We start from the raw sequence: 25,496 nt of genomic DNA, 5'->3' as shown, positions 1-25,496 counted from the left end.
CAAAATAGCGGGGGAATAGGGGATTTTTTCATTGAAAGTTGGAGGCCGCGGCCCACCCAACCCCTCTTATTGGCTTTGGCGTTTCGATTTCTGCACGGTTGCATGCCCTGATGTTTTAGCTGAAAAACGAAAGTTTCCCGAAGTAGATTGGTCAAATAGTCTACCAGTTATAACATTTTTTTTGTCAAATAAGTGTACGAATTTAAAATTCGCGCCAACTTCCATACGTAACTTTGGACTCGGGGGGAGGGGGTGCATCCACATGACGTGCCAAAGCTTCGTTTAACCCACTGTTGCCCGGTTCGCTCAATGCGCGTTAAATTTTAAAGAAGCGTTAAATCAAGTTAACGCTACATTAGCACATCGAGGCATTTCTCCAACCTTCGTTAAGGCTAACAGACCTCTAATGTCGTCGTTAAATCTAAAGGCACTCTTTTGCTTCATTAACGTGCTTAACAGCGCGATGTGTTGGGTCGGAAATAAGATGGCGAAATTGCGTATGACAGCTGTTGTGTTGAAAGGTTATCCCAAACCGATTTGAACACATTATTTCATACCATCGCAAAACGTACACTAGCTCGATTTCTTTCTACAGCAAAAATAATTTTCCCATTTCGTATTTCATATTATAAATTCGTACTGCAAATCAGAAATCACATGTAAGTTAAATGAGAAATATTGTATCAATGTACTTTTTCAAGTTTTGTCAATAATGGCATCATGATCATCACACATTATTCAAATTTTATTAATTTTGCCTGTCGAGCCAAAAATATATGCTTATAGTTAATTATACGAACTTGATGTTTTTAAAATGAATATTGGGCTTCGACCTTGAATGCACTGTAACCATAAACACAAAATATCGCATGACTTTTTAAAATAATGTAACCTCCTTTTACATATTTCAATTTGTATAAGATAAAGTTATTCACCAAAATATTCGGTGTCGTCGTCCACGCCGTTTTCCAGTGGATCATATAGAAACTGGAGAAAGTCGTGGTTTCTTGTGTTTATGCTTATGTCTGATTATAACTACCATTCCAATTTTTTGTTGTTTTTTCAACTGAAAAATGACAAAAAACGTAAGAGATAAGATTAAAATGAAGCAACTGTCCTACAAATAGGCAATACCCGTCCTGTACTCTCATTTAATGTAAAATAAATCTGTGACATTACACAATGTAGCCTGCAATCTTTCAAAGTAGTAGGGAATTGTTCTTTCGAACTTTTCAAATTATTATCCACCTACTCCAATTAACATAATGGAAAAAAATAATTTTGCAGTGACGAGAATGCTCGACACAAATGTTCATCATTCTATATTCTGAATCACAAGCGGCTAGGGACAGCTGTAGCAAACTGGAGATGCTAAAAGCACCAAACCTGACCTGCCTAACCTAACCAAATACAGAAATAAAGAAAACGTGCCTAACCTATTTACTTATTTAGCTCGTAGCTGTACGTTAGTACTGTAGAATAAAACATGTTGTTTAATATAACGTGAGTCTTAATATAATCACAAAATCAAAACAATTATTATGCAGTATATTGAAAATGGGCTGACATATAACGGTGCAAATGGAAATTAAATCGTATTAATACCAAACTTAAAAATTGAAAAAAATAATCAACCGTTACATGTACAAGGTACATTTACGAACGACTACCATCTCATCACGTAATATAGCTTACATATGTTGTTTCATTAAAAAAAAAAAAAAAAAAAAAAAAGCAGCTTGAGGTCCTAAGCAGTTTCAGGTATATAGTTTCGTGCATGGACATTGTGCAGTGACATAAAAGACACTACCATCCATTCGGAAATTATATTCCTTGTACATACATACAAGTGGTAGTGATATTGTCTGAGATGTCTGAGTGCACTTGTTATATTTTTTACCAGTTATGATAAATTAAATGTAAAATATCATATTAATCAACCGTTCCATGTACAAGGTACATTTTCTGAATGACTACAATTTCATCACATAATGAAAAGCCAAACATATTGTAAAGAACCGTACTACACATGTATGTTAAGCTTCAGGTCCTAAGCAGTTTACAGGTGTTGTCGTTTCGTGCATGGAAATTGTAAGAGTATACATGTTTGTTTGAAAAACACACTACCATCCATTCGGAAATTTTTCCTTTTACTTACGTACAACTGGTAATGGTACTGTCTAACAGTGCACTTGTTTTTTTTTTTTTGTTTTTTTTAACCAGTTATGATAAATCAAATTTAAAATATCATATCAATCAACCGTTCCATGTACAAGGTACATTTTCTGAATGACTACAATTTCATCACATAATGAATAACCAAATATAATGTAAAGTACCGTACTACACATGTATGTTTCATTAAGAAAAAAGCTTAATCCTAAGCTGTTTCTGGTAATGTAGTTTGGTGCATGGACATTGTAAAAGTATGCATATTTGTTTGTAAAACACACTACCACGCATTCGGAAAATATTTTTGCACGGTACGTTCGTACAAGTGGTGAGGATACTGTCTAACAGTGTACTTTTCCTATTTACCATTTATGATAAATCAAATATAAAATATCGTATTGTATTATATATATATATATTCTTTGAAAAATATTTGTACGAAACAAAAACACAACCATTCAGAAACGTTCCTTGTACATATGTACGAACGGTAATCATCCTGGTAAACATTTTACGTGCCTTCTTTTCTTGTCAGTTATTATTTGGAAACAGTAGATTTCTTGTTTGCAATGCCACATTCACATCAATTCCAATAGAAGTGACTTGCAATATTTACATATTATTTAATTGCCATCGACAGTAAGTTAAGTTATGCATGGTGTACATTTCGTTAAATGTTCTCTTTTGTTGAGGAAAATTATTATAGCAAACACACGTTCATTTCCACCTTTAGGCCTCTTTTGCAATGCCATTTTAATATAATTAAATTTATCAAACTTCAAACAGATTACCCTAACCTAGAACAGTAGTTTTTATTTATATATTTATGATCTTGTATTTGCAGTCGGTAGGCACTCATTTAAATCTAACTTACGAAATGACAATGCAACTGTTAATCCTAATACATAACATTTTCGGTGGGCGGACGTAAATACCTAAGTAACATTCATTTCTTAAACATATATTTATGTGTTACACATTACTTTATTTATTCTTGTTCCTGGGATTCCATTCCAAAAAAAATACAACCCCGCTTTCGCACAGTCTACTGTCCACGGTGCAACCAATGAAAACGTTGCATTTCTCGTGTCAAAGTATGAGAATAACAAGGAATCAAAGCAAAACGTCTCTAACATGTCGTTAGTTAACGGGCCTATAAAATCGCTTGAGCGAACATTAAAAGTTTAACAGGCTGCTAAGATTTTAGTGATGCGTTAACTATCAACTCGTTAAGAACGTTTTAAAGATGGTTGAGCGAACCGGGCATGTAAGTGTTTCCGACCAAACAGAAAAGTTTCAAAATGATAAAAAAAAACAGGCATTTTGTAATCAGCTGCATGTTCGAAATATCAACCAAAATACGAGTAAAGGTTAAGGAGGTCAATGAACTCTCTGGAATTTTATATTGGATATGTAGAATATCAGTTATTGGTAACTGTGGATTTTATATTGGTACTTTATTGGTATCTGCCAAAATTTCATGTCGGTCATCTATAATATAAATTATCCTCAGTAGCAGTTTGTTGAAAATATGTAGCCAATAACCGGGGAGATATGCTGCTGTTCTGATTAATATCCAGAGTGAATGAAGCTCCAACTTGTTTAATTTTCTCACTGCCATGACTTTCAGAGCTTGAAATGTCTCTGCATATAGTGAAATGTAATTGCAATTAGCAATATTTACAGTGGTGTCCTACATTTGAGTTATGCATCTAATGTCATGTAGTAGGTGGAATTTGCATGTAACTGAATGAGCTTTTACAAGGATTCTTTGTTCTGGTACAAGTGGCAGGTAAACTTGAAGGCTTCAGAAACCTGCAATCTGTCCGTTTAAAAAGTTAGCTTGTTGCAAGCTTATGCAACAGTTCGTTACACTTGTTTCATATTGGGTTAGGTGCAATTCTTTGCAAATTGGACCATTCGTGATCTAGTGGAGGCATCTGCTCATATTCGCTACTGAAAACATTTGACCACAAATGTTAAACTATTCATCCACTTTCATCACCACAGAATTTGGGCCCAAGAGTGAATGGAAAATTGTGACTTTAGTTGGGTTTTGCTTTGGTGGTCATGACTACTGAGAAGTTATCTTTCTTTTCCTCTATTTTCTGCTGGCTTCTTCTTCTCTTCTTTGTTTCTGTGTGTCTTTCTCCTTCTTTCTTTGTATGTTTCTCTAGCATTTTTTTTTAATTTCTCTTGCCATGTGGAAGTTTTTGGATGGACAGGATGGTTGCCTAAAGCTCACCCTTTTCCTGTGAATTCGTATTTGGGATATTGTTGAAACATTTCATGGTAAAATGTAGCAAAATATGATCACTTGGGAAGTTGAGTCTGCATTTTTAGAGAAAGGATGTTTTGTTCGATGTCAGAAACCTTAAACATTTCAGCTTTCCCCAATTTTCGTTACAAAACACTTTCCAGCTAAAAATTTACTTTTCACTGAAAATTGTATCCTTGGGTGTTGGGAAAGGAGCCAGATAAAATGGGGTTTCTCAGTGTGTTTTTTTTAAGAATGTGACTTTAACTCAATGTTTTTAGCTCATGTTTTGATGGCATTGGTATTAGGCACCAGATCATTACATGGAATATTAAAATGTTTCCGAAATGCACACTGTGCTGACATGTAACTATCATTGTTTTTGTAATACACTTGTACACAATGTGCACTGTGCCCCATGACTCCATCATAACTAAATGGTAAAGCAGGGGCTGCACAATGCGAGTAGCCATGTGTTACCTCTGATGGAACAACTAGTTATATCCAGTGTTGCAAAATCGCCTGATTCATCGCCCCACCCTGTATATGTGTGTGGTATTTACTCACTTCCTTGTCCCTTCATAATATTGTCTTGATTCTTTGCAGATTCAGATTCACGTTCACAGCAGCATTCAGATCCTGGTGGAACTGCCATGGTAGGTGGACCAGCTGTGTATGCACGTGATGGAGCATCTGTAAATGATGAAACAAGTTCAACTTCAAGCGAGAAATATGAACGGGATGTTACCATTCTCAACCATTGCTTTGACGACATCGAAAAATTCATTGCAAGGCTTCAGCATGCAGCAGCTGCATCAAGAGAGTTGGAACGAAGACGCAGGTGAGATTTTCCTGAATGCTTTGCTGTATTTTGCAGTGTGTCTCAGTTGCATATCAAAGAAAATTTATGACTTCATAATATACAGGGTGGAAAATGGTCAGTAAAAGTCATGGCTTGTCGGTTTTTCAATAAAGTTGCTACTTTTTTTGTCATTACTGCATTTTGAGGGACCCATGGTGCAACAGCCTATGAGGGCCAGTGCCTACCTACCAACTTCCGGCCTCACTCCCACATGCCTCAGCAGAGGCGGGCGATCAGCCAACCAGTTACGGGGTGACATGCGGTCAGCATGATAAACCCCCAGTCATTGCTGTAGGTTTTCCATGAACAGGTTATGCTACCCCTTCCCAGATTCATCTGTGATTGCAAATATGGGAGTCTACTTATGCTAAAAATGGTTGCAATGCAAGAAGAGAATAAGAAAAAAAGGCACGCAGAAGTAGTGCAGAAAACAATTGAAAAATGTTTGATTGAAGTGTGTTTTCAGTCCACTTTGTGAACAGATAGGCTAATCGGGGCTGGACCTACAGTTTAAGTGGGATCCCATTGGATATAGTGCATGTGCATTTCCATTTGATGAAAGTAAATTAAGTATTTATCTCATTTATAATTGTTCCATGGAACTACAGTTGAACCTGAGTTATACGTATGTCAAGGTGAAGAGAAAATAATATGTATAACTGAGAATTACTCGCAAATCAGATATAGATACCATGCCATATCATTATTAAAATACTGTAATTATATCTATTTTGAGGAACAATATATACGTAATACAGACTACTTCTGTCATGAAGTGGTAAATTAACGAATCTAAAAGTTAGATTCTTAAGTTTTATGTTGATTAGCATCCACTTCCCACATAAATTTTACTTTCTGATCAAGCGTGTAACATTTCCTCTTCCTGTTTTCCATAACCAACCAGTAGCAACTGAAAACGTTCACTGAAGGATCCGTTGTTCTGTTTTTATTATTGAACACCACAAACGTCAGCTATCGGCATCTTTTTAAAGTATGTAGTTTTGTATTGTGATTACGTACAAAAGAAAATGTGTCTCATGTTCTGAACAACTGCAACAAATCTTTCTCCTCCGAGACAGACTGCTGCCATGCCCACCTATTTTGGTTCCGTATTTGAAAATCGCCTTGTGTTTTTGTAACCACGAGAAATGCATAATTTTGTAACTTGATTATGTACAAATCAACTGTGTTTTATGAAAATTAGTATGTATAACTGAATTACATACAAACGCAACACATACAAATAAGGTTTAATTAACACGTTTTCAAATTATATTTTGCCAGAACCTACAGTAATTTATTAAAACATAATTACACAGAACAAAGTTACATATAAATCAGTCTCAACTGTATTATTTTTCTTGATTTTCTTCATTCTCTGGACTTTATTTATAAATTGGATGAAATCTGATTAGTTTTGAACATTATTTTAGGTTTTCCTGAGGCGAATACATGGGAATTGGATCGTCTTTATTGTATTATTAGTTTAAGTTGCATAATACTCCAGAAATATGTATTTAGCCTGGATATAATTCATATAATTTAAATGATAAGTTTAGTTGCATGAAAGTTAGATAAATTGCTATAAAATTGAAAATTAATCTTTTTTTATTTATTATTTTTTTATACTAAGTGTTTCTAGACAGATCTCTGCCATTTCATTGCTTTCCTTAAAAATAATTATTTTAATATAATTGCTTTCTATTCTACACCATATGCACATGTTTTCTAGGGTCTCGAATGCTAGTTTGTACTTTATCTGCCATGATGTGACCAGATATTTCAGGTGAATGTTGCTGTAAAGAGAACAGGGTTAACAGTTAGCTATATTTGTCATCATTTCATGTATAGCACATTTTTTATGAAAAGCTGTGTTAGAGAGGGGACATTAAGTATTTTTAAAAAATAAAAATAGTTTACTTATGTATTGTGAGTATACTCAGTTTATAAAAGCGACATTTTTGGGGTCATACTGCCCCCTTCTTCAGGCTTTTTCTTGGCATATATCAGTACTCCATGCTGCGTCAATTACATCGAACAAGGAATTTTATCAAGGATTCACTTGGTAAAAAAAGTAGTTCAAAACTTACACATGCCTAAAAGAAGCTTCTGGTTTTCTATTTCTTCCTACATATAAAACCCCCGGAAACATATGAAAGTTAAATCTTAAAACTGTAAAAACCCACTTTACTCAAACGTCCATGTTTATTCCCGATGGTTCCCAGCAGAATGCAGGAAGTTCCTCGTGGCTATTTCCCTCATACGTTATTCCTCTCCTCCCCGCATTATGCTTATGTCATGTCCAGTTCGAAATCCCACATTTCCTGATCTGCGCGGTTTACTTCCGGTGTGACATGAAATCCTATTTTGTTATTTCTACTGTTATCCCACCTTTTAAACATCTTTATCCAAATTTTGTCTAGGTTCCAGTCATCTCTATTCAATTTTTTAATCTTTTCCTTGCATATATTAGCAGCCTCATACACATTCCTATTTATTGTTGTTGATTTTCCCTTCTAATTACCTCCCTTTTCTTAATTTCATGTTGTTTTTCTATAATGTGTTCAGATAAATCTGTTCTGGGTATTTGATCCCTGATATCCTTATGCTGTTCCTTCCACCTCACTTCCATGTTTCTTCCTGTTTGCCCAATATACTCCTTATCACAAATACATCATATTCTATATACACCCTTCTCTTCCTCCTCATTTTTCTTTACCTTTCCTTCTCTCTTGTATTCCATGAAGTGGAGCCCTGATACCATATTTTATGCCATATTCGTTTACTGGTTTTTCGATTTTTTCAGAAACCCCTTTAAAATACGGAATCCCCGTAAGCCTATATTTCCTTTCCTCAACTCCTTTTTCTTCCCCTCTCCCCTCCATATTCATCCCCTTTTCTTCTTTCATACAAATTTTGTGAGCTCCCCTTTGTATTCTCCTCATTTCATTCTCCCTGTATCCATTCCTCTTTCAGACACTCATTATCCATTTTTCTTCTTTAATCAATTCTTCCTTACGATTACATAGCCTTTTCGCCCTAATATAGAAATTTAAAAATACATTGTTTTTTGTTCTCTTTGCATGCGCAGATTCTTTACTAATGTATAGGTCTCCTGCCAATGCCTTGTGAAATACACCTGTTCTAATTCCCTCTTTTCATCATTTTTCATTTCCTCTTTTGTAAACTTGATGCGATCTTAGTGTTCCCCTAAAACTTTAAACGTCCTATTCAACCCTTTTTTTTTGACGACGCACACGTCTAGGTTCCCGTCATCTCTATTCAATTTGGATGGATGAAATTTGGATAAAGATGTTTAAAAGGTGAGATAACAGTAGAAATAACAAAATAGGATTTCATGTCACACCGGAAGTAAACCATGCAGCACAGGAAACACAGGATTTCGAACTGGACATGATGTAAGCATAATGTGGGGAGGAGAGGAATAATGTAGGAGGGGAATATCCACAAGGAACTTCCCGCATTTCACTGGAAACCATCGGGAATCAACACGGACGTTTGAGTAAAGTGGGTTTTTTACAGTTTTAAGTTTTAACTTTCATATGTTTCCAAGGGTTTTACATGAAGGAAGAAATAGAAAACCGGAAGCTTCATTTAGGCATGTGCATGTTTTTAACTACTTTTTTACCAAGTGAATCCTTTTACCCTATTCCTTGTTTGACGTAATTGATGTGGCATGGAGTACTGATACATGCCAAGAAAAATCCTGAAGAAGGGGGCAGTATGACCCCCGAAAAGTCGCTTTTATAAACTGAGTATACTCACATTACGTAAGTAAACTATTTTTATTTTTTAAAAATACTTATTGTTTCCAAAAGTGAGTAATTCACACAAGTGCAAATATTAATATAGAGAGGGGAGTGATGTAATCCTCATCACACTCACTCCCCTCATTCAGGTTACACCACTGTTACCTACATCATGGAAGAACTTTTACAAGGAAATATGCAACAATATATATGGCATAAATTATTACTTTGTACTTTGCACCATTGTTATTTTACATCACTTTTTCTCCACTTTTGGCAAATTGTGATGTGGTATAAGTTAGTAAATTTGCATCCATATTAAAAGTGAAACCATCTCCGTAATTCTAAATTATAGGGAAAAATTATATTTGATATTAATTTGAACATATAAACTCTGAAATTTATATTCTATGTCTTCAATTAGTTCCTTGTTTATGTTATGGGACTTTGACATGGTATTAATATGCACATGAAATATACTTATGTTTCTGCATAATGGTTTATTTCATTTGATTATTTTAGGTGACCAATCAGAACTTGTAGCAGATGCATTTCTATAGTTTGTGTATAGTAATAGTTTCCTTGTATTGCAATATTTTAAGATTAAAATGATTACTTTTAGTTGGGAAGTTCTTGTTCTTAATTTATTTCTGATTTTGTTAATAATTAGGAACAGAAAGTCAAAGAAAAAAGACCTTGGAGATGGAATGTTAACTATGAGAGCCAAACCACCTCCGGAGAAAGAATTTGTAGACATTTTTCAGAAATTCAAGCTTTCGTTTAATTTGCTGGTAAGTTCTGCTTCTTTTTTCTTTTGTTGTTTTGAAAAGTGGAGACAAATTGCAACATAGTAGAAGGTTTTTTGTTTGTTTTCAGTTGATGCCATAGAGAATCCCATTTCTTGTAGATGAAGTTTCAGTGACAAATCTCTTTTGCTTATTTTAGTTTATAATATTTATTTCATTTTACCTTGTTCTTGTGAAAGTCTGAAAAACTTTCATTTACATGAAAGAGATTGTATCAGAGGACTGTACTGCAGTAAAGGCATGTAGGAATTCTATGTTAAAATCTAGTCATCTAGGAGTTTCATGTGCTATTCAAGGTGTACATTTAACAAAAGTTACTGAGATTAAGAAGTATATCCTGTGCCATTAATTTATTTTTCCATGTTATCTTAGTGGTAGAAATAATAGGAATGAAATAAAATAAAGTTAGTATGTGAAATAATACAAGCAATAAAAAGGGGTATATCATAATTGGTGTTTTCTGCCCTAACCATAAATAATAAGTGGCTAATATCATAGGGTGTCGTGAACATGTCTTTGTTGCAAATTGACGAACTTGAACCAGTTTGTGAATTGTTTTAACTATTCTATTTATCACATTCTGTCACTTTGTATCTACTCTGAAATTAGAAGTCATTATTCACTATATTTTTCAGTGTTCAAGATAACCATTAGATCGTATTGCATTTTGTACCAATATGGTTCAGTGTCATATTAAATGTAACTCATTTTTTATTTTCCTTTTAATAAAAGGCTAAGCTGAAGGCACATATTCACGATCCAAATGCACCAGAACTTGTTCATTTCCTCTTCACGCCATTGGCATTGATTGTGGATGCATCACATGACACACATTATGGTCCCAATCTCCCTGCCAAAGTGATTTCACCACTACTGACACGAGAAGCAGTTAATCTGCTCATCAACTGTGTGACTAGCAAAGAAACTGAACTTTGGCATTCATTGGGAGATGCTTGGCTCGTGCCCAGGTAAGTCAAGTTACTATTTAAATATCCCTTCCCCTCAAATAATTTTTTCTAGGAATCTGATATGTGTTTATCCAGTGTGGTAAAAATGACCATGTGGGAGTAGGGTTCCAGTAACTACTCCTGAACCATCAATATATTACATAAATTATGTGTAGAGCCCTCCCCCCCAAGTGCAAAAAATTAGCAGTCTTCTGCATTGTTTCTTTTGGGAACAAATATAAATTATACATGCACAGATAATTTCTCAATGAGTTGATATGCACATTGTGTGCATTAGTTCCCATGCTCATTTGCTAGTGGTGTATTTTTACCAAGGCTTCTCAGCTATGACTTTTTTAGATTATATGTATATATAAAAGAAGCAGTGATATTCTAAAGTATGAAAAATATAGTTTAGAATTTCTCCTATTTTGTGGTGATATATGCTTTTTTTTGTGTTATGAATATCTTGATGAGACTAAATGTAATCCACAAAAAAGATTTCCTTGAGAAATTGATATTTTAGAATTGAAAAAAATATTAGTGTGTCTCTTTGAACAATGGATGTTTAGAAGAAAGTCATTGCTGAGGCAAGTCTTATATGTGTTATCATTTTAGTAATTCTAATCTCTCTGAAAGAAAGTAAAAAAAATAAAAGGTTTTGGAAATTAAGTTGACAATTTTAAATCTGTTTATTTATAGGTAGGGGAAGGTGGGTTGACTAATGTTTGACCACATGTTTGAAATACAAAATGAAATCAGATATGATTTTTATTGCCACAAATAGTTTAATTGGTTCTTTGTTAATATTTAAAAAATATGAAAACTGAAGAGACACGCCTAATATTTGGAATATATTGTGATTTTTAAGAAAAATAGCTTTTGCGCCGTCTTGCTCCACATGCGGCAACATATGTAACTGTTTGGTCTACATACTACTTAATTGTAACATTATTAAGTTAGAATAATCATAGAAATATAGTGGACGTTTTAATTGTAGAATTGTGTAATCTTACTCAAACAATAAGTTTCACACAAACCACAAACATGAACAGCATTTACTTCTTCGCACCTACACAAGAATTATGCGCCCATCGCATCCTGCAGAAACACAACACCTGATCCAACCCTCATCAGAAAAAGCCTGACAGTAGAGCCTTGTTTGTGCTTTGGAAAGATCAACTTGCACTTGGGTGCTGCTTTCATTATTTCATGAGTTTGTTTTGCTCTGTATGGTGATTCTGTTAAGAGAACTCTTTCCACGTCATTTTGAACATCTTCTTTTGTTCTCTTGATCTACGTTTGGAATAGGCACAATTAATTGAGGACTTGTAACTTTAAAGGAAGATGATGGCTGGTTCTTCAGCAGCAATGTCGAAGGCTGAGCATAGAGGGTTGAAGTTGTTTCTGTTGTGGCAGCATCGGGAGGGAGCTGAATGCTGAATGTCGGTTGTTGCAGAAGGCAATAAGTCTGCTTCACTAAACACACTACTGTCAACTGGGGTAGTACCCCGTTATGCCCCATCCCATCATGCCCCAATGTCACATTATCAGGTTACATGATCTTAACACAAAATGGGTGAATTGAAAATAACTACATAACCTGTTTTGATATCCGTCAAGCATGCTGAACAGATAATATAAGCATGCGTTCACAATAAAAAAAACATTGTAACTTATAGCAGCAAATAGTTTGCCGAATTATTGCAACAGAGGGTGAAAAATGTACGTACATTCTGTTCTTCCTGAAACACCATCTTGAACTGAGACCAGCAGCTGTCCAGACAAAGAGTACTATGTGCTGATGAAGTTCCAAGAACATCAGATGAATAGCGCCACTTGTTTGGCAAAAACACACCGTACCCCATAATACCCTGCTACCCGGCTTGCCCTGCCTTCCCCTATGTCCTATTTATAGATATGTGTCCTTAAACATTTACAAAGATAAATGGTTTGCCATTCACTTTGTTTACCATTATTAAATATGAAATTGTTTTATGAATGCACCTGGTTGATTTTTTTCAAATCTTAAATATTCATCACAATGCTTGATAATGCTTTGCTACAGCATGTTGATGTTTTCCTGAGAATATGACAAGCAAATTCACACTTGCATAATATCAATTGGATTGGTTTTCATATTATTAAATAATAATCTGTAAATTTTAAATCCTTGGGTTTGTGTTTCAAGTTATGGTATTTCGTTTATTTTAAGAACTATCAAATGTTCTTATCTTTCACTATAATATCAAAATGTGGCCATGCCATGGAATATTACAATTTCATTTTATCTGGTGAGTGTTACCTATTTCCTTCACTTTTGATTTTTATACACCCTTCTGATTCTTCTTTTATTCCCTTTAACCACATATACCGTGCGTTCATTTCGATCTGCAGCCGAGAGATCGGGAGAAGCGTGGCGGGCGGCGCTCACGGAGATGCCGACATTTGCGGCCTGTAATGCCCGCTTATTTTTATGGACTAATGCAGACATTTATATAAATATTGCAAAACGAGCACTAACCTGTGTTATAACACGCAAAAGTTCTTCTGTAATTCATCACACAAATAAATACGCTTTAGAAACGATGTTAAGAGCCACAGATAATAAAACATTTTAATCATAGTTTTGACCAGTAACGTCCTGCTTAAGTTTATATCCTTGAAAAAGTTTTGTATCGATGGGGATCGTTTGGAGGTTTCGAATGTGCAACACTGTATCAAGATTACGCTGCAGACGAAACCGTCAAAAGTCAATGGTTTTCGTGAGCTTCCTTGCAATCCGAAATCTCCGAGCTCGAGTTTTTGTTCCTTCACGACTAGATTAAGACAGAGCTGTGAATATAGTGGCGAGCAGATGTATACCAAGAGCGTGTTAATTTCGTACTGTGCGCAAGAGTGTTATTCTTGGTTACTTGTCGTTACTTGTGTTATTGCAGTGTGTGTGTGTGTTGTGTCAGTGAGACGATTGGAATGCCAGCTCAAGTTTCACTTTAGAACAAAGAATTTTTATGTATGACACTTACGTGAAAACAGACTCGTGTCGGGAAGTGTGTAGGCAATTTGTACATAAATTCCCAAGCGTTTCACCTCCACATAGAGATACGGTTAGACATCTTGTCCTTAAATTACGATAAACTGGATCGTTAAATTTTAAAACACCTAAGCAAAAACGAGTGATTCTAACTGAAGCAAAACTCGATGAAATTGGTGCAGCGTTAGAACGTTCTCCAAACAAACCTCTACGCCGTGTTTCACAGGAGATGGGCGTGTCAAAATCATCAGCACATACAGCCACTAAGGTACAAAAATTAAAACCGTACTCTTATAACAAAGGTTAGTGCTCATTTTGCAATATTTATATAAATGTCTGCATATGTCCATAAAAATAAGTGGGCATTACAGGCCGCAAATGTCGGCATCTCCGTCAGCGCCGCCCGCCACGCTTCTCCCGATCTCTCGGCCAAAGATCGAAATGAACGCACGGTAGTATGCATATACACATATACATAATCATTTTAAAATTTGATACTTATTGCTAGAGCCATGCATATTTCATTTTTGATGAAAACCCAAAATGTGAAATAACACATTGTAATGTTAATTTTTCATGTTTCTGAAAGGTGCATTTTCCTACTCTTTTTATGTCATGAAATGATGTGAAATGAACTGCAAAATGTGAAATTAACTCTTAAACATGAAATAACGCGACACTTTCTGAAGTTTTAATTATTCTGTGAGTTCTGCAATTCATGGAAAATTGATTAATTTTGCTGTACATATTTGAGAAGCCAAAATGGACGGACCCCTTTATACAGGAATAAACTTAATACTCTGGCAACTACATAAAATGTGCTATTAGAAGGGGTATGTTTATTTTGTGCAATAAGTGCAGTGTTAAAATCAAATTTAGGATTATATTCACAATTTTTAAAAAAAATGTCATTTTATGTAGCCCTTTTGATCCAATTTTTCACCACTGTAACACAGAATTTTAATTTTATTTCCCACTTTTGACCTCGAAATTGACTCTGTTTTTGTACCGAATTTTTTTTTTATTATTATTTACCAAAAATATGTGCCTCAAATTATTGCTGTTGACTTTGCAGAGACCAATGGAAAAGTTATGTTGCACCATATCATCCAGTTTTTATGGATGGATGGTCACCAGAGTATCCAGTGTGTGATGAACGGGACCATGTAGTTGCCATTGGTAGTGCCGTGGCATCTGAAGCTAACAGAACAAGAGGTGATGAAATCAGAGCAGCTCAGCACGAGGTAAAGAAAGTTACTTTCAACTCTTATCTATGTAGATTTTTAATTTTTTTTTTTCTTTCTTGAAGTTTTGAAAATGATTTGTGTTGAAATTTTTTTTCACCATTTCAGTTATCCACTACTTCTTAACTCTTTATAAGTTTGCTGTTGTTATTTATACATCCACAGAAAATTTAACATTTTTGATGGCCACTATTTTTGCAATCTGAAACTAACAATATGGCTGAGTTTATACCGGTATATCAATATCAACTGGTTGATGCCAGTTCATATCTGCATTGGCTGGTACCAAGAGTATTGGATAGTATCAGCTGGAATTTAACCACAGATACCAACCAGTACTTTTACAGAATCCTAGTGTCTCACATAGGGTGAAAATATGCTGTGCAACACTTTTGCAGAGTCTAAACATCCTGGATATTGTGCAAAATGCATAAATTTTCTTATTATTGCATCAACATTGTGGGAAGAAATTGAAATGTGGTTAAATAATTATCTCATGTGAAATTATGAACATTTTTAAGCAAAACTGATAAATTGTTATGGTATAATTTTAATGGAAACCTTAAATATTCTGAACTATTTTGAATTGTTACAATTTTCAATTGGTGGATATCAGTATACGGATTTGTATTGGTATATGTTCAAAATGTTATTGGATCAGCTCTAACAATGTTATGTTACTGTAAGTTTTGGCAAACTAAGTATATAATGTGCACTGTATATTTTTCTATTAAGAAACACAGTATTTATTTATTTTTCTTTGACACATTTTAGGCAGAGTTAAGGGAACAACAATATCAACGAGAAAGAGAGAGGGATGACTCTCACTACAGCAGTGATTACTTTGACTATGAACATCAAGAGTCACCATCAGAAGCTCGAAGATATGACTTTGAAAATAGGCATTATGTTTCAAGACATGGTCGTTACAGTAGGGATGAGAGGTAAGATTTGTTCTTTATTGTCATAATATTATGTTTATGTGGAGAATATTTAAAGGTGAAAATTTGAATGGTGCATCATTGTAACAAAAATTAACAGAAGTCAACAATGCCAAGTATGCTCAGAACTTCTAAAAATCTACAGAATTATAGAAAAATTAGGACATCATGATAATAAGAATTGGGTGTGGATATGAAACACCATAACAGTGGCTCCTTTAAGCATTGAGGTTAATGGTATCATTTCTTTAACCAAGGATCTTTGGATTTAATTCTTGGAGAGGGTATGTTTTAGAGATTGATATCAGTCCTAATTTGTCTTGATTTGAAACAAACTTCACCTAAATTATTAGAAACAGAAGCAAGGCAACCAAATCATAATTTAAATCTCTACATCATGGCGTTAATTTGAAATTGTCAGAAAGGTTGCAAGGGTTAATTACTTTTCATTTATTACCTCTTTAATTGACTACCATGAAACTTGGATAGTTACTGAATTGTGCAGTGGCACTTCACCACATATTAATGTGATAAAGGTATTTATTAAATTTGCCTTATGGCTTAAAAGAAATGCATTTGTGCATTATAGTCTGTTGTCTGTTATACGGTGTGCACCCTTGAAAAATAGCTTGTGCTTCACAGAACCATCCGAGTGAAGAGCTCTAGCTAGAAAGGCAATGTTCCTGCATTCAGGTAATGTTAGTTGTCATAACAACCATGTCGCCACTGCTTTGCCTGCATGGCAAATGAATCTTCTGTACTTGACCTTCGATGAGTTGACCTGAGTGCATATTTTTACCCATATTATTTCCTTTCATGCAGTTTTAAGAGAAATATGAATCCTGGTTATGATTTAGTGTGTGTTTTGTTAGAAACCTCATTTTCTCGTTTGAAAGGCAAATATAAGATTGATGTTTTACATTGTGGTCATCCTACCAAATCACAAACATTCGGTGCTAGTAAAGAAGTTAAGAAATCTGGTAAGTTCTGCAATGTGAATTTTAAACACCCACGGAAAGAATCTTTTCATGCCTTAAACAGATAAAATCACCTCAGGAATGCAATTTCACAAGATACTTTCTTCATTAGCGAATATTGCAATTCAGAAAGCACTGTTACTTCATCTAATTAAGAAGCAGCTGTTTCACAAGGACATCACTGACAGGTTTGCAGACTTGAAGGCCAGAAAGATTGATTTGATATGCAAGTTCCATTGTTAAAATAAGTATGTGTAACTATTGATCTAATTTTCTGTATTACCCCATATCTTTCCTACTTGCACTTCACCTAACTTCACACACACCACTGCTATTGGGACCATAAAAATCAAATCTATTGTTGTAATCCCGTCTTACCTGGGATCTGAGGTCACAGGGATGTTTCAATTATACATTTTAGGTAGAGCTTATTTGTATCTGTTAGCTGAACCTGCTCCGATTAAGAAGGAAGAGATATGGAAGGTTGAATTTAAAGGTTATTTACGCTTGTTCATACCTGGTAGGTGTGTGATGTTCTTGTCCAGATGCTTCTTGCAGACCGAATGGTGACTGATGCCAAGGTTCTATCCTGCGACCCTTGGCTCACAAATCCGAGCGATCCCGCGCAACTCGCTCCATGCTAGGCAGCCGTAACTTTGTGTTCCGTCGTCGTAGTTCTGTAGTTGTAATGTGTTGTAAAGTAAAGTGTAATCAGAGACTCATGTTCCAAATGAGCGTCGAATGAAAGTCGAAATCCAACGAGAGTCAAATGAGCGTTCGATGATAAGAGTAATCCAAATGAGCGAGTTCGGGGAGTGAGCTCCCTTTTATAATCTTAGGCTTGTTAAACCTTTCGAACACGCTAGATCTTGTTTAGATCCACGCATTTGCCTTTCAGTCATTGTTTTCACTGAAGTTACAAAGTTAGCGCATTCTTGGGATCGCCCGCTGGTCGGACAATTCCAGGAAATAAACGAGCGTAAATATTACCATGACGAGGTTTTCTCGGTTTAATAATCTCCATATCTCTACACTATAATGTCGAAAATATAAAATACAGAATGTAAAATTGGGGCTCTGTACTTGTTTCATTAAGGTGTAAAAAACTTGGAAATTTCAATACAACATATCCACGCTTATATATTGATCTAGAATGTCTTTCTTAGGGAACGTTCCCACACTCCACCTTCAGAGCATGAATTTCATGCTCGAGATGTCAGTGCCAGAAGTGACATTTCAGCAGATTCCATTGAGAGAAATGGAGGAGGACCAATGGATCACCAACAAAAATTTGAACGAGCTCAACATCGCTGGTTAGAAGAACTAAAAGCTCGAGGTGCTAAGGTTGTACAAGTTACTTATCCACGTACAGCGAACAATGATAAGGAACTTACTGTCATTCGTGGTGAATACCTTGAGGTAAGTTTGCAATATTTATTTAGACATTTTTTTGTGCTTCCCTCAGAAACAGAACAAACAAAAAAACAATACAACAAACTATTGTGAATGCATTTGAATTACAGCTGACAGATTCAGCAGTATCAGTACAATATCAAACTGAAGCTCGGGTATCTGGCAAAGTATTATGAAAGCTAGAATGTTAAAACTTTTCTATGGTGAAATTATGATTGGGAAGTTTAACTTTTGGTAAAAAATATTATCAGCAAAATGTACATGCTTTCTTGCTGTCCTAAACTCGTTAAACTAATTAGAAAACTGTAATGTTAGATGTGACACATGCAATACCAATCCAATCGAATTAAAGGTGTGGTATTTATTATACACCTGCTAGTGTCCCTGTTGGAAAAGCTTCATGGATTTCAATACTAGATGAATGTCCGGATTATCCACATAGTTGATATGGAATTGTTGTTGACTGATCTTAGTTGAAAAATGTAAGAATTTAGTGTGTAATTACAAATTTAGCAAGGGAGAGATTGATGTATATTTTCTAACAGGTTTTGGATGATAGCAGAAAATGGTGGAAAGCCAGAAATAGTCGTGGTCAAATTGCTCATGTACCTCACACAATAGTAACAACCTGTGCAGCTGGGGAGCAAGATGACATTTTCAACAACCCACTATATGCAAGAGGTTACAATAGGAACTATGCAAGTCAGGTAATTAATACTTTTACATATAAGAGTATTTCAATATAAAATATTAAGTACTGTATATAAATTTACTGTACTCTATTAGTAAACTGGAAAAGTCATACGATGGCAGAATTTGATAATTAAAATTGACCTACAAGTATGCGATTAAAATATTGTGATATTTTAAGAGAGAGAGCATATCAAAATCGAAACCCAAAATACATGCAACTGGTGGTTGTTAAGTATGCGAGCCAAAAGTTAAGTAATAATTTAAAAGTTTGAAATGTATTCCTCAGTATAGTTTCTTCTTAGCTTGATACATTTTGACAAGTATGTTTAGGATGATTCTTGGAGTTCTTCAAATAGCCATTTATGACAACAATGCTTTATTTCATTGTTTCAAATGCAAGTAATTTTCTTGTGTAGAAAAATTCTTGCCTGTGTTAAAATAAATATAACTTCACAAAACATTGAAGTATAAAACCATATAGGGTATTCAACATTTTGTAAATATCACATCCTCATTACATTATCAATACAGAAACAGGTAATACAGGTAAACAAACACCTGGAGAGTGATAACAAACTTGGAAAGTGAGGGGTGACATTTTCCATTTGTGTGCAATTATTGATCTTGAATGTGCTATTTTTTAATTATAACTAAAAAAAATAACAGTAAACTTATTTTTTGGAGAGAGAAAAATAACGTTTGAAAAAACACATTTTCTGCCCCTTCCCTGGTATACAACAGACTTTAGATACCATTTCTTTATAGTAACAGGTGCAAAATTTTATGTAAATTGAGAAGGTGGATGAATAATGGTAAAGCGTTCCCCTGTGCTTAGCACCACGCCATGAAGGTGTATAATTAGAATTTGATATGAAACATATTTTAAGAAAGCATGAAGTGACTGTGTCGTACAGTGTAGTTCTAGTGCAACAAGTATAAGAACAGGCGTATCAAGTGACATTGAAAGACTGCAGAGAAAACACTCTTCCAATGATCAATCACAGTTGGCGTTTTCATCTTGTCTGTGGCTTTCCTCCCTTCCCGTCCATCTTAAGGTACCACCCTTTTTATATGATTATATCTGCTTCCCTTTACACTATCCATATTATCTTGTAGCTCTGTGCTTCCATCATTTTTTCAATGCACTCAATTTCTCATTTTCATGCTGCACCCAATTGCCTGCAATTTTCCTACATATTTTCCATTGTCCAATTTGTGAACTCTTGTAACTGATACATATAGGTTGTCTCACATCAGTGAAAAAATAAGAATATTCACTGTTAAAGTATGTCAATTTTATCATGTATTTGTAAAATCTCCTAAGAAAATATTTTCTTAATGTCTGACATGAGAGTACATCCTGGTAGGGTACTTTGCATAGGCCTCAATTAATACCAACGACAATTTAGGAATGTAAACTTAATTCTGACACTGACTGATGCCATTCTAGTGTGTGAGAATGCCACAAGGTACAAAAAATGCCAGCACATAATGTCAATGCAACAAATGAAAAGTATCTACCATTTTCTTCCTTTATATTACTAAAACATGGAACTACAACCAGGGTTCCAATACTGTGCAAGAAATAGTCATGAACTAAAATAAATTCCTTAATTTAAAGAATGACAGGATCACAATTGTGAATCACTCCTGTGGAAAAAGACAGTCAAACGACTATATGTTCAGAACATCCTAGAAGGGCTAATGTGTTGGGCTTAATAATTAAGCCAACATTGCCATGACAACCTTCTATCTTCATATTTAACTAGCCAAACACTGTGGATGCTTTCAGGTCGCCCTGATGCTGTAGTGGTAATATCATCACCTTGTAATGAAGGGGTCCCCAGTTCGATACCTAGTGGAGGCACATACTGGTTCAGATCAGACTTTAAACTCTAGGTCTAGTTCTGATTAGCCTATTTATGGATAAAGGTGCACTTAATAAATACGGAGAAACTAGTACTCACTTTTATCCGCAAAGCTGTTTTTTCTTTTTCGATTAATTTCTGTGGCCACTGCCACCATCCTCGTTCAGTGGTAAAAGGTAAAGGTAAAGTGCTCCCCTGTGCATAGCACCATGGGGTGGGGGGTATAGGGGGTGTGGGGGTAACGCCCCACACTTTCTTGATCCGGTCGTGAGTGGGGGTGATGTGATCAGCATCACGCCCCTGACCGCCTTTACCCCCCAGGGTTTCCCCCAGGTACCCATGTTATTCAACGCTGGGTGGGCGCTGGGGCCGCTTCCATCGTTAGAAAAGTTCCCGGATTTGACCTTTAGCATCGTAGTCAGACGCGTTACTGACTGAGCCACCGCGGCCTCGTTCAGTTTGAAAAAGAAAAAAACAGCTTCGCGGATAAAAGTGAGTACTAGTTTCTCCATATTTATATACTACCGCGTGTCTCTCTTCCCAATTATGAAAGTGTACTTAAAGCAAAAAATCAACAATGGATGCTCTTGCAAATATAATATTCAAAGGTTCCATTAACCAGAAATTGCTATACAAAGGTAACAACATAACTGGCAAGATTGCATTATTTTTTACTTTCTCTTATTTATAACTATTCAGAGTAATTTAACTCATGTGATTACATTTCTGTATACATTTGTATTATTCTTGTAGGATTCCCCACGTGAAAGTATTCCAGCAAGTAGTGATGTGGGCCGTTCCCCACCAATCCCTCCTCCAGCCCCAGCAGACTGGGTTCGCAAGGAAAGGCTTGGCAAGAAAGGTGAATTCCGATATTTCTAAATGTTGTGTTGTGTATGTCTCGCATCTGCCAATATCCCTGGGGTTGTGTTGTATTATATGTATGTTTAAACAGTACTTAAAAGTCATATATACTTTTTAACTGGAAGTATATATATATATTTTATTTTACTTTTTATTAATTTTATTTTCAATTGGACAGTTATTTTGGAAATCATTAAAGGTAATCTGTTGAGTTTAGATGAAGATTTTTACTAAGTGTTCTGTTTTTTAGTGTTAAACAGTACTGATTACATTTTATGTATTGTCATAAATAAACTTGCATGGCACATTGAAACTGTGACGTATTCACATGCATACACACATGCACATGTATGCAATATTTGTGTACCATATTACAATGATATAACACAGATTGTACTTATAAATTAATATACAGCAACCTCAATGTCTCAAAGTTTCCTGTCTTGTTTTGTCCATTGATAAAATTTCAAATAATTGTGATGTGAATGTCTTGCTTTTTGATGTAGCAGCATGTAGTTGGTGGCTACCATTTTCTTACATGTTGGGAAAGGTTTCTTAGTAATTGCATAGTGTGTGTCAATCTGCATGGTTCTCTGTGATAACCTACTCTCATGCCACACTTAATATAGTTGGAATGTGCATGCTTGCATGAATCTCACAGTGTTTCCCCCCCCTCCCAAAGAGGTGTACCTGTTACTTGCATCTAACAGCTGCATATTTATCAACTAATTGATATACATATACCTCAACCTATTTTTTTTTTTCTAAACTCTTTGGCAACTTTTTACTTATGGAGATGGAGTTAGACTGTGGTAGTAATTACTGATATGCATTGTGTTTTTGTGTTTTAAGTGTGTTGAGAAATTAAATTCATCTTGCATAATTAACATCTTAGCATGGCTATTTCCATCTTTGTTAGATTATACTGTTCCTACATACTTGCATATGGCAAGAAATTGTAATAGAATTACTTTCAGTATCAGTCACAAAAACATGTATTAACCAAACATTATGGGTGAGATAAGGCACTAACATTTATTTCATAGTTGATACAATATGCAGAGCTTATAAATATAAAATTTGAGAAGTGTGGTAAAATTTGTGATGCCAGTATCATGATGTTGTTGGACCTCTTTATTTTATTCATTTTTTTGTGCTCATATTCATAGGATAGCTTAGTAGTCTTTGTTTTAGATAAATTAGACATTTATATGCAAACAAACCAATCTTTTAGAAGGTATTTGGTATGTATATTTTGATAGCAAAAAGAGAACATTTAAAGAGTAGCCTTTTGATACATAGCCATGATACCTCTTTATTTTTTTCTAGAATTTTTTCCATTTGTTTTAAAATATAATGACAATATTAATGGTGAGAACGTGTTATCATCACAATTCAAGTAAACATGAGATGTTTAAGTGATTGAAATTCTTACAATATTTAATACTCCTTTTTTCCCTAATAAAGTTCATAGAAATAACTTAGAATAACTTGTGCCATAATTGATTTGGGTGGTATAGTTTGCATAATGATAAAATTGACTTTGAGCTTGGTTATATTTTGATTAGTTGAAGGAGAGTGTGGTTGTTATTTTCACATATTTTTTTTTAGCATATTATGTGCTTTATTTCTAGCAACATCATTGTACCGGTAACAGTCACACTATTCAATCAGAAATTAATTTTAATAATAATAATATCAAAGTGTTTTGTATCCTACATAAGTGCCACCTCATCTATTAAAAACATTGTATTGGAAAATTGACTTTTTTCATGATACAGAAGTGTCTTCTCTAGGCACTTTTCTTTCAGTGTTATTCAGAGACCAATTACAGTCAGTCATCTTGAACTTGACATTCCAAAGATTACATTGTTGTGTATACTATGTATATTTGGGAACTTTTGTTTAACTTAGATAGGTGTATGTATATTTTATTAATAGAACTTGAATGTAACATGTACCAAATAAATGATATGTAGAAGAGGTATGCTTTGTGTTGTTATTATTTCTATAACACAAGTACTTTGCTTTCCTTGCAAAAACATGAATAGGGCATGCCAGTGTTTGTTTATGCTGATTGATAACTATAAATACAAAGGCTGTACCGAAAGTAATGCAATAGTGGGCATAATTATTTTGTTAACTGACATTGGTTGTTTAAATTGCACATGTTGGTGGAGTAACTTTTCATCGTTCCTTTGTAAATAATGGATTCACTGGAAGAATCAGTGTTGTCATTGAGTTCTTGAAGGAGTGGTGCAGCTAAAGAATGTTTATGGAGATGACACTGTTGGCAAGAGTAATGTGCACAGATGGATGAAATTTAAAGAAAGGGAAACCAGCATTGAAAACCAGCCATGCAGTGGAATACTCACTGTGACATGAATGGATAAATTGATTTGTGCAAACAATCCATGAGCTTGCTGCACAACTGAACTGTGGTCACAATGCCATACAGAAGATGGTGGAAGACTTAGCATATTGGAAAGTGTGTGTAAAGCAGATTCCTTTGCAATTGACACCTGATATGAAGAGAAGGGCAGAAGTCTGCTCTGATTTGCTGCAAGCATGCGAAGCCAATGGAGATGCTTTTTATTTCTGGTGACAGTGGATGAAACGTGAGTGTATCTCATGGTCCAGAAACAAAGAATCAGTCCCTGGAATGGCATCACACGTCTTCTCCAAGTCCAAAGAAAGCTGTGAGGAAGTGGATACAACAGAGCACACCTGAATTTTTTCAAAGAAGGTTCAATGATGGCACAAATGCATCTCTTGTGATGGGAGACCACCTTGATTAGCATCTTTGTATAGAGGAAGAGATGTTCTACCAATGTTTGCAATTTGTTAATTTGTACAGCTGAACTTGGAAGACATGTACTGAACTTCAATTTAATTTGATCACAACCTTTGTCGAACTTTATGGCTGGTGATTCTAACACATTATAATGGTTATAATTATACTTTCATGTGAACTACACTGCACCTCACCAAGCATTTACTATGAACAGCAGTACTTAGTGTATGACTATAAGAATAAACTTTATAATGAACCTCAATTGTGAAATAAGTTTAATAATTTACTTGGACATGAGTTTCAAGTATCAAAATTATTCGCCCTCAAAACAATTTTGACACTGCATGTACCCATCAAAATGATTTTAGGTGATGAAAAGTGTTTGAATCTATAAATTAATATCAAAACTAAGGTAAATATGTCTACTTAGTGTGTGAATGTTTACAATGTTAGCATGATCTTTAATCCACTCTCCATGGTGATAAAGTTGATCCATTATAATTTAAGGTATTAAGATACAAAGAATATGTGGATTAACCATATTATGTGTATGTGGAAATAGTAATTGTGTCTTAAGAATTTCCCATTTACATAGCTTGGCATTTGAAGAATTTTTTGGCATTGTAACTACTTACAAATTATTCTAATGGATAACAAAATGTGTGTATAAACAAGTAGTTTTTCTATAATGTGTGGTTTGAGCTTAGTCGATATTTTCATACTTGTGGAACTTGATGCGAAAGTTACTGGTTTGAAAACCAATGTCAGTCTTCACTAATGCATCAGGGCTATATAGAATGGAAGTGTTTGAAATCTCATCAATGGGAAATTGATGTGTTTGTGACGTGAAATAT

General features: G+C 34.8%; 1 protein-coding gene across 7 annotated transcripts in view; it reads left to right on the top strand.

Moving 5' to 3' along the window:
- The window catches only part of LOC145984007 (epidermal growth factor receptor kinase substrate 8-like), a 265,201-nt gene that overhangs the window by 200,916 nt on the left and 38,789 nt on the right, over positions 1-25,496 (top strand). For all 7 annotated transcript variants that reach the window (XM_083117305.1, XM_083117306.1, XM_083117307.1 and 4 more), the window contains 8 exons: positions 5,036-5,270; positions 9,732-9,852; positions 10,600-10,835; positions 14,924-15,092; positions 15,867-16,036; positions 18,177-18,429; positions 18,969-19,130; positions 21,738-21,846. In XM_083117305.1, coding sequence (XP_082973431.1) covers positions 5,036-5,270; positions 9,732-9,852; positions 10,600-10,835; positions 14,924-15,092; positions 15,867-16,036; positions 18,177-18,429; positions 18,969-19,130; positions 21,738-21,846 — 1,455 coding nt within the window. The remainder of the gene's footprint in view (positions 1-5,035; positions 5,271-9,731; positions 9,853-10,599; positions 10,836-14,923; positions 15,093-15,866; positions 16,037-18,176; positions 18,430-18,968; positions 19,131-21,737; positions 21,847-25,496) is intronic.

This window comes from Lepisma saccharinum, chromosome 2 (assembly GCF_977018435.1).
Source record: "Lepisma saccharinum chromosome 2, izLepSacc3.1, whole genome shotgun sequence".
NCBI lineage: Eukaryota > Metazoa > Arthropoda > Insecta > Zygentoma > Lepismatidae > Lepisma > Lepisma saccharinum.
The sequence above is the reverse complement of the archived record's forward strand: the minus strand, read 5'-3'. Positions and strand labels throughout refer to the sequence as shown.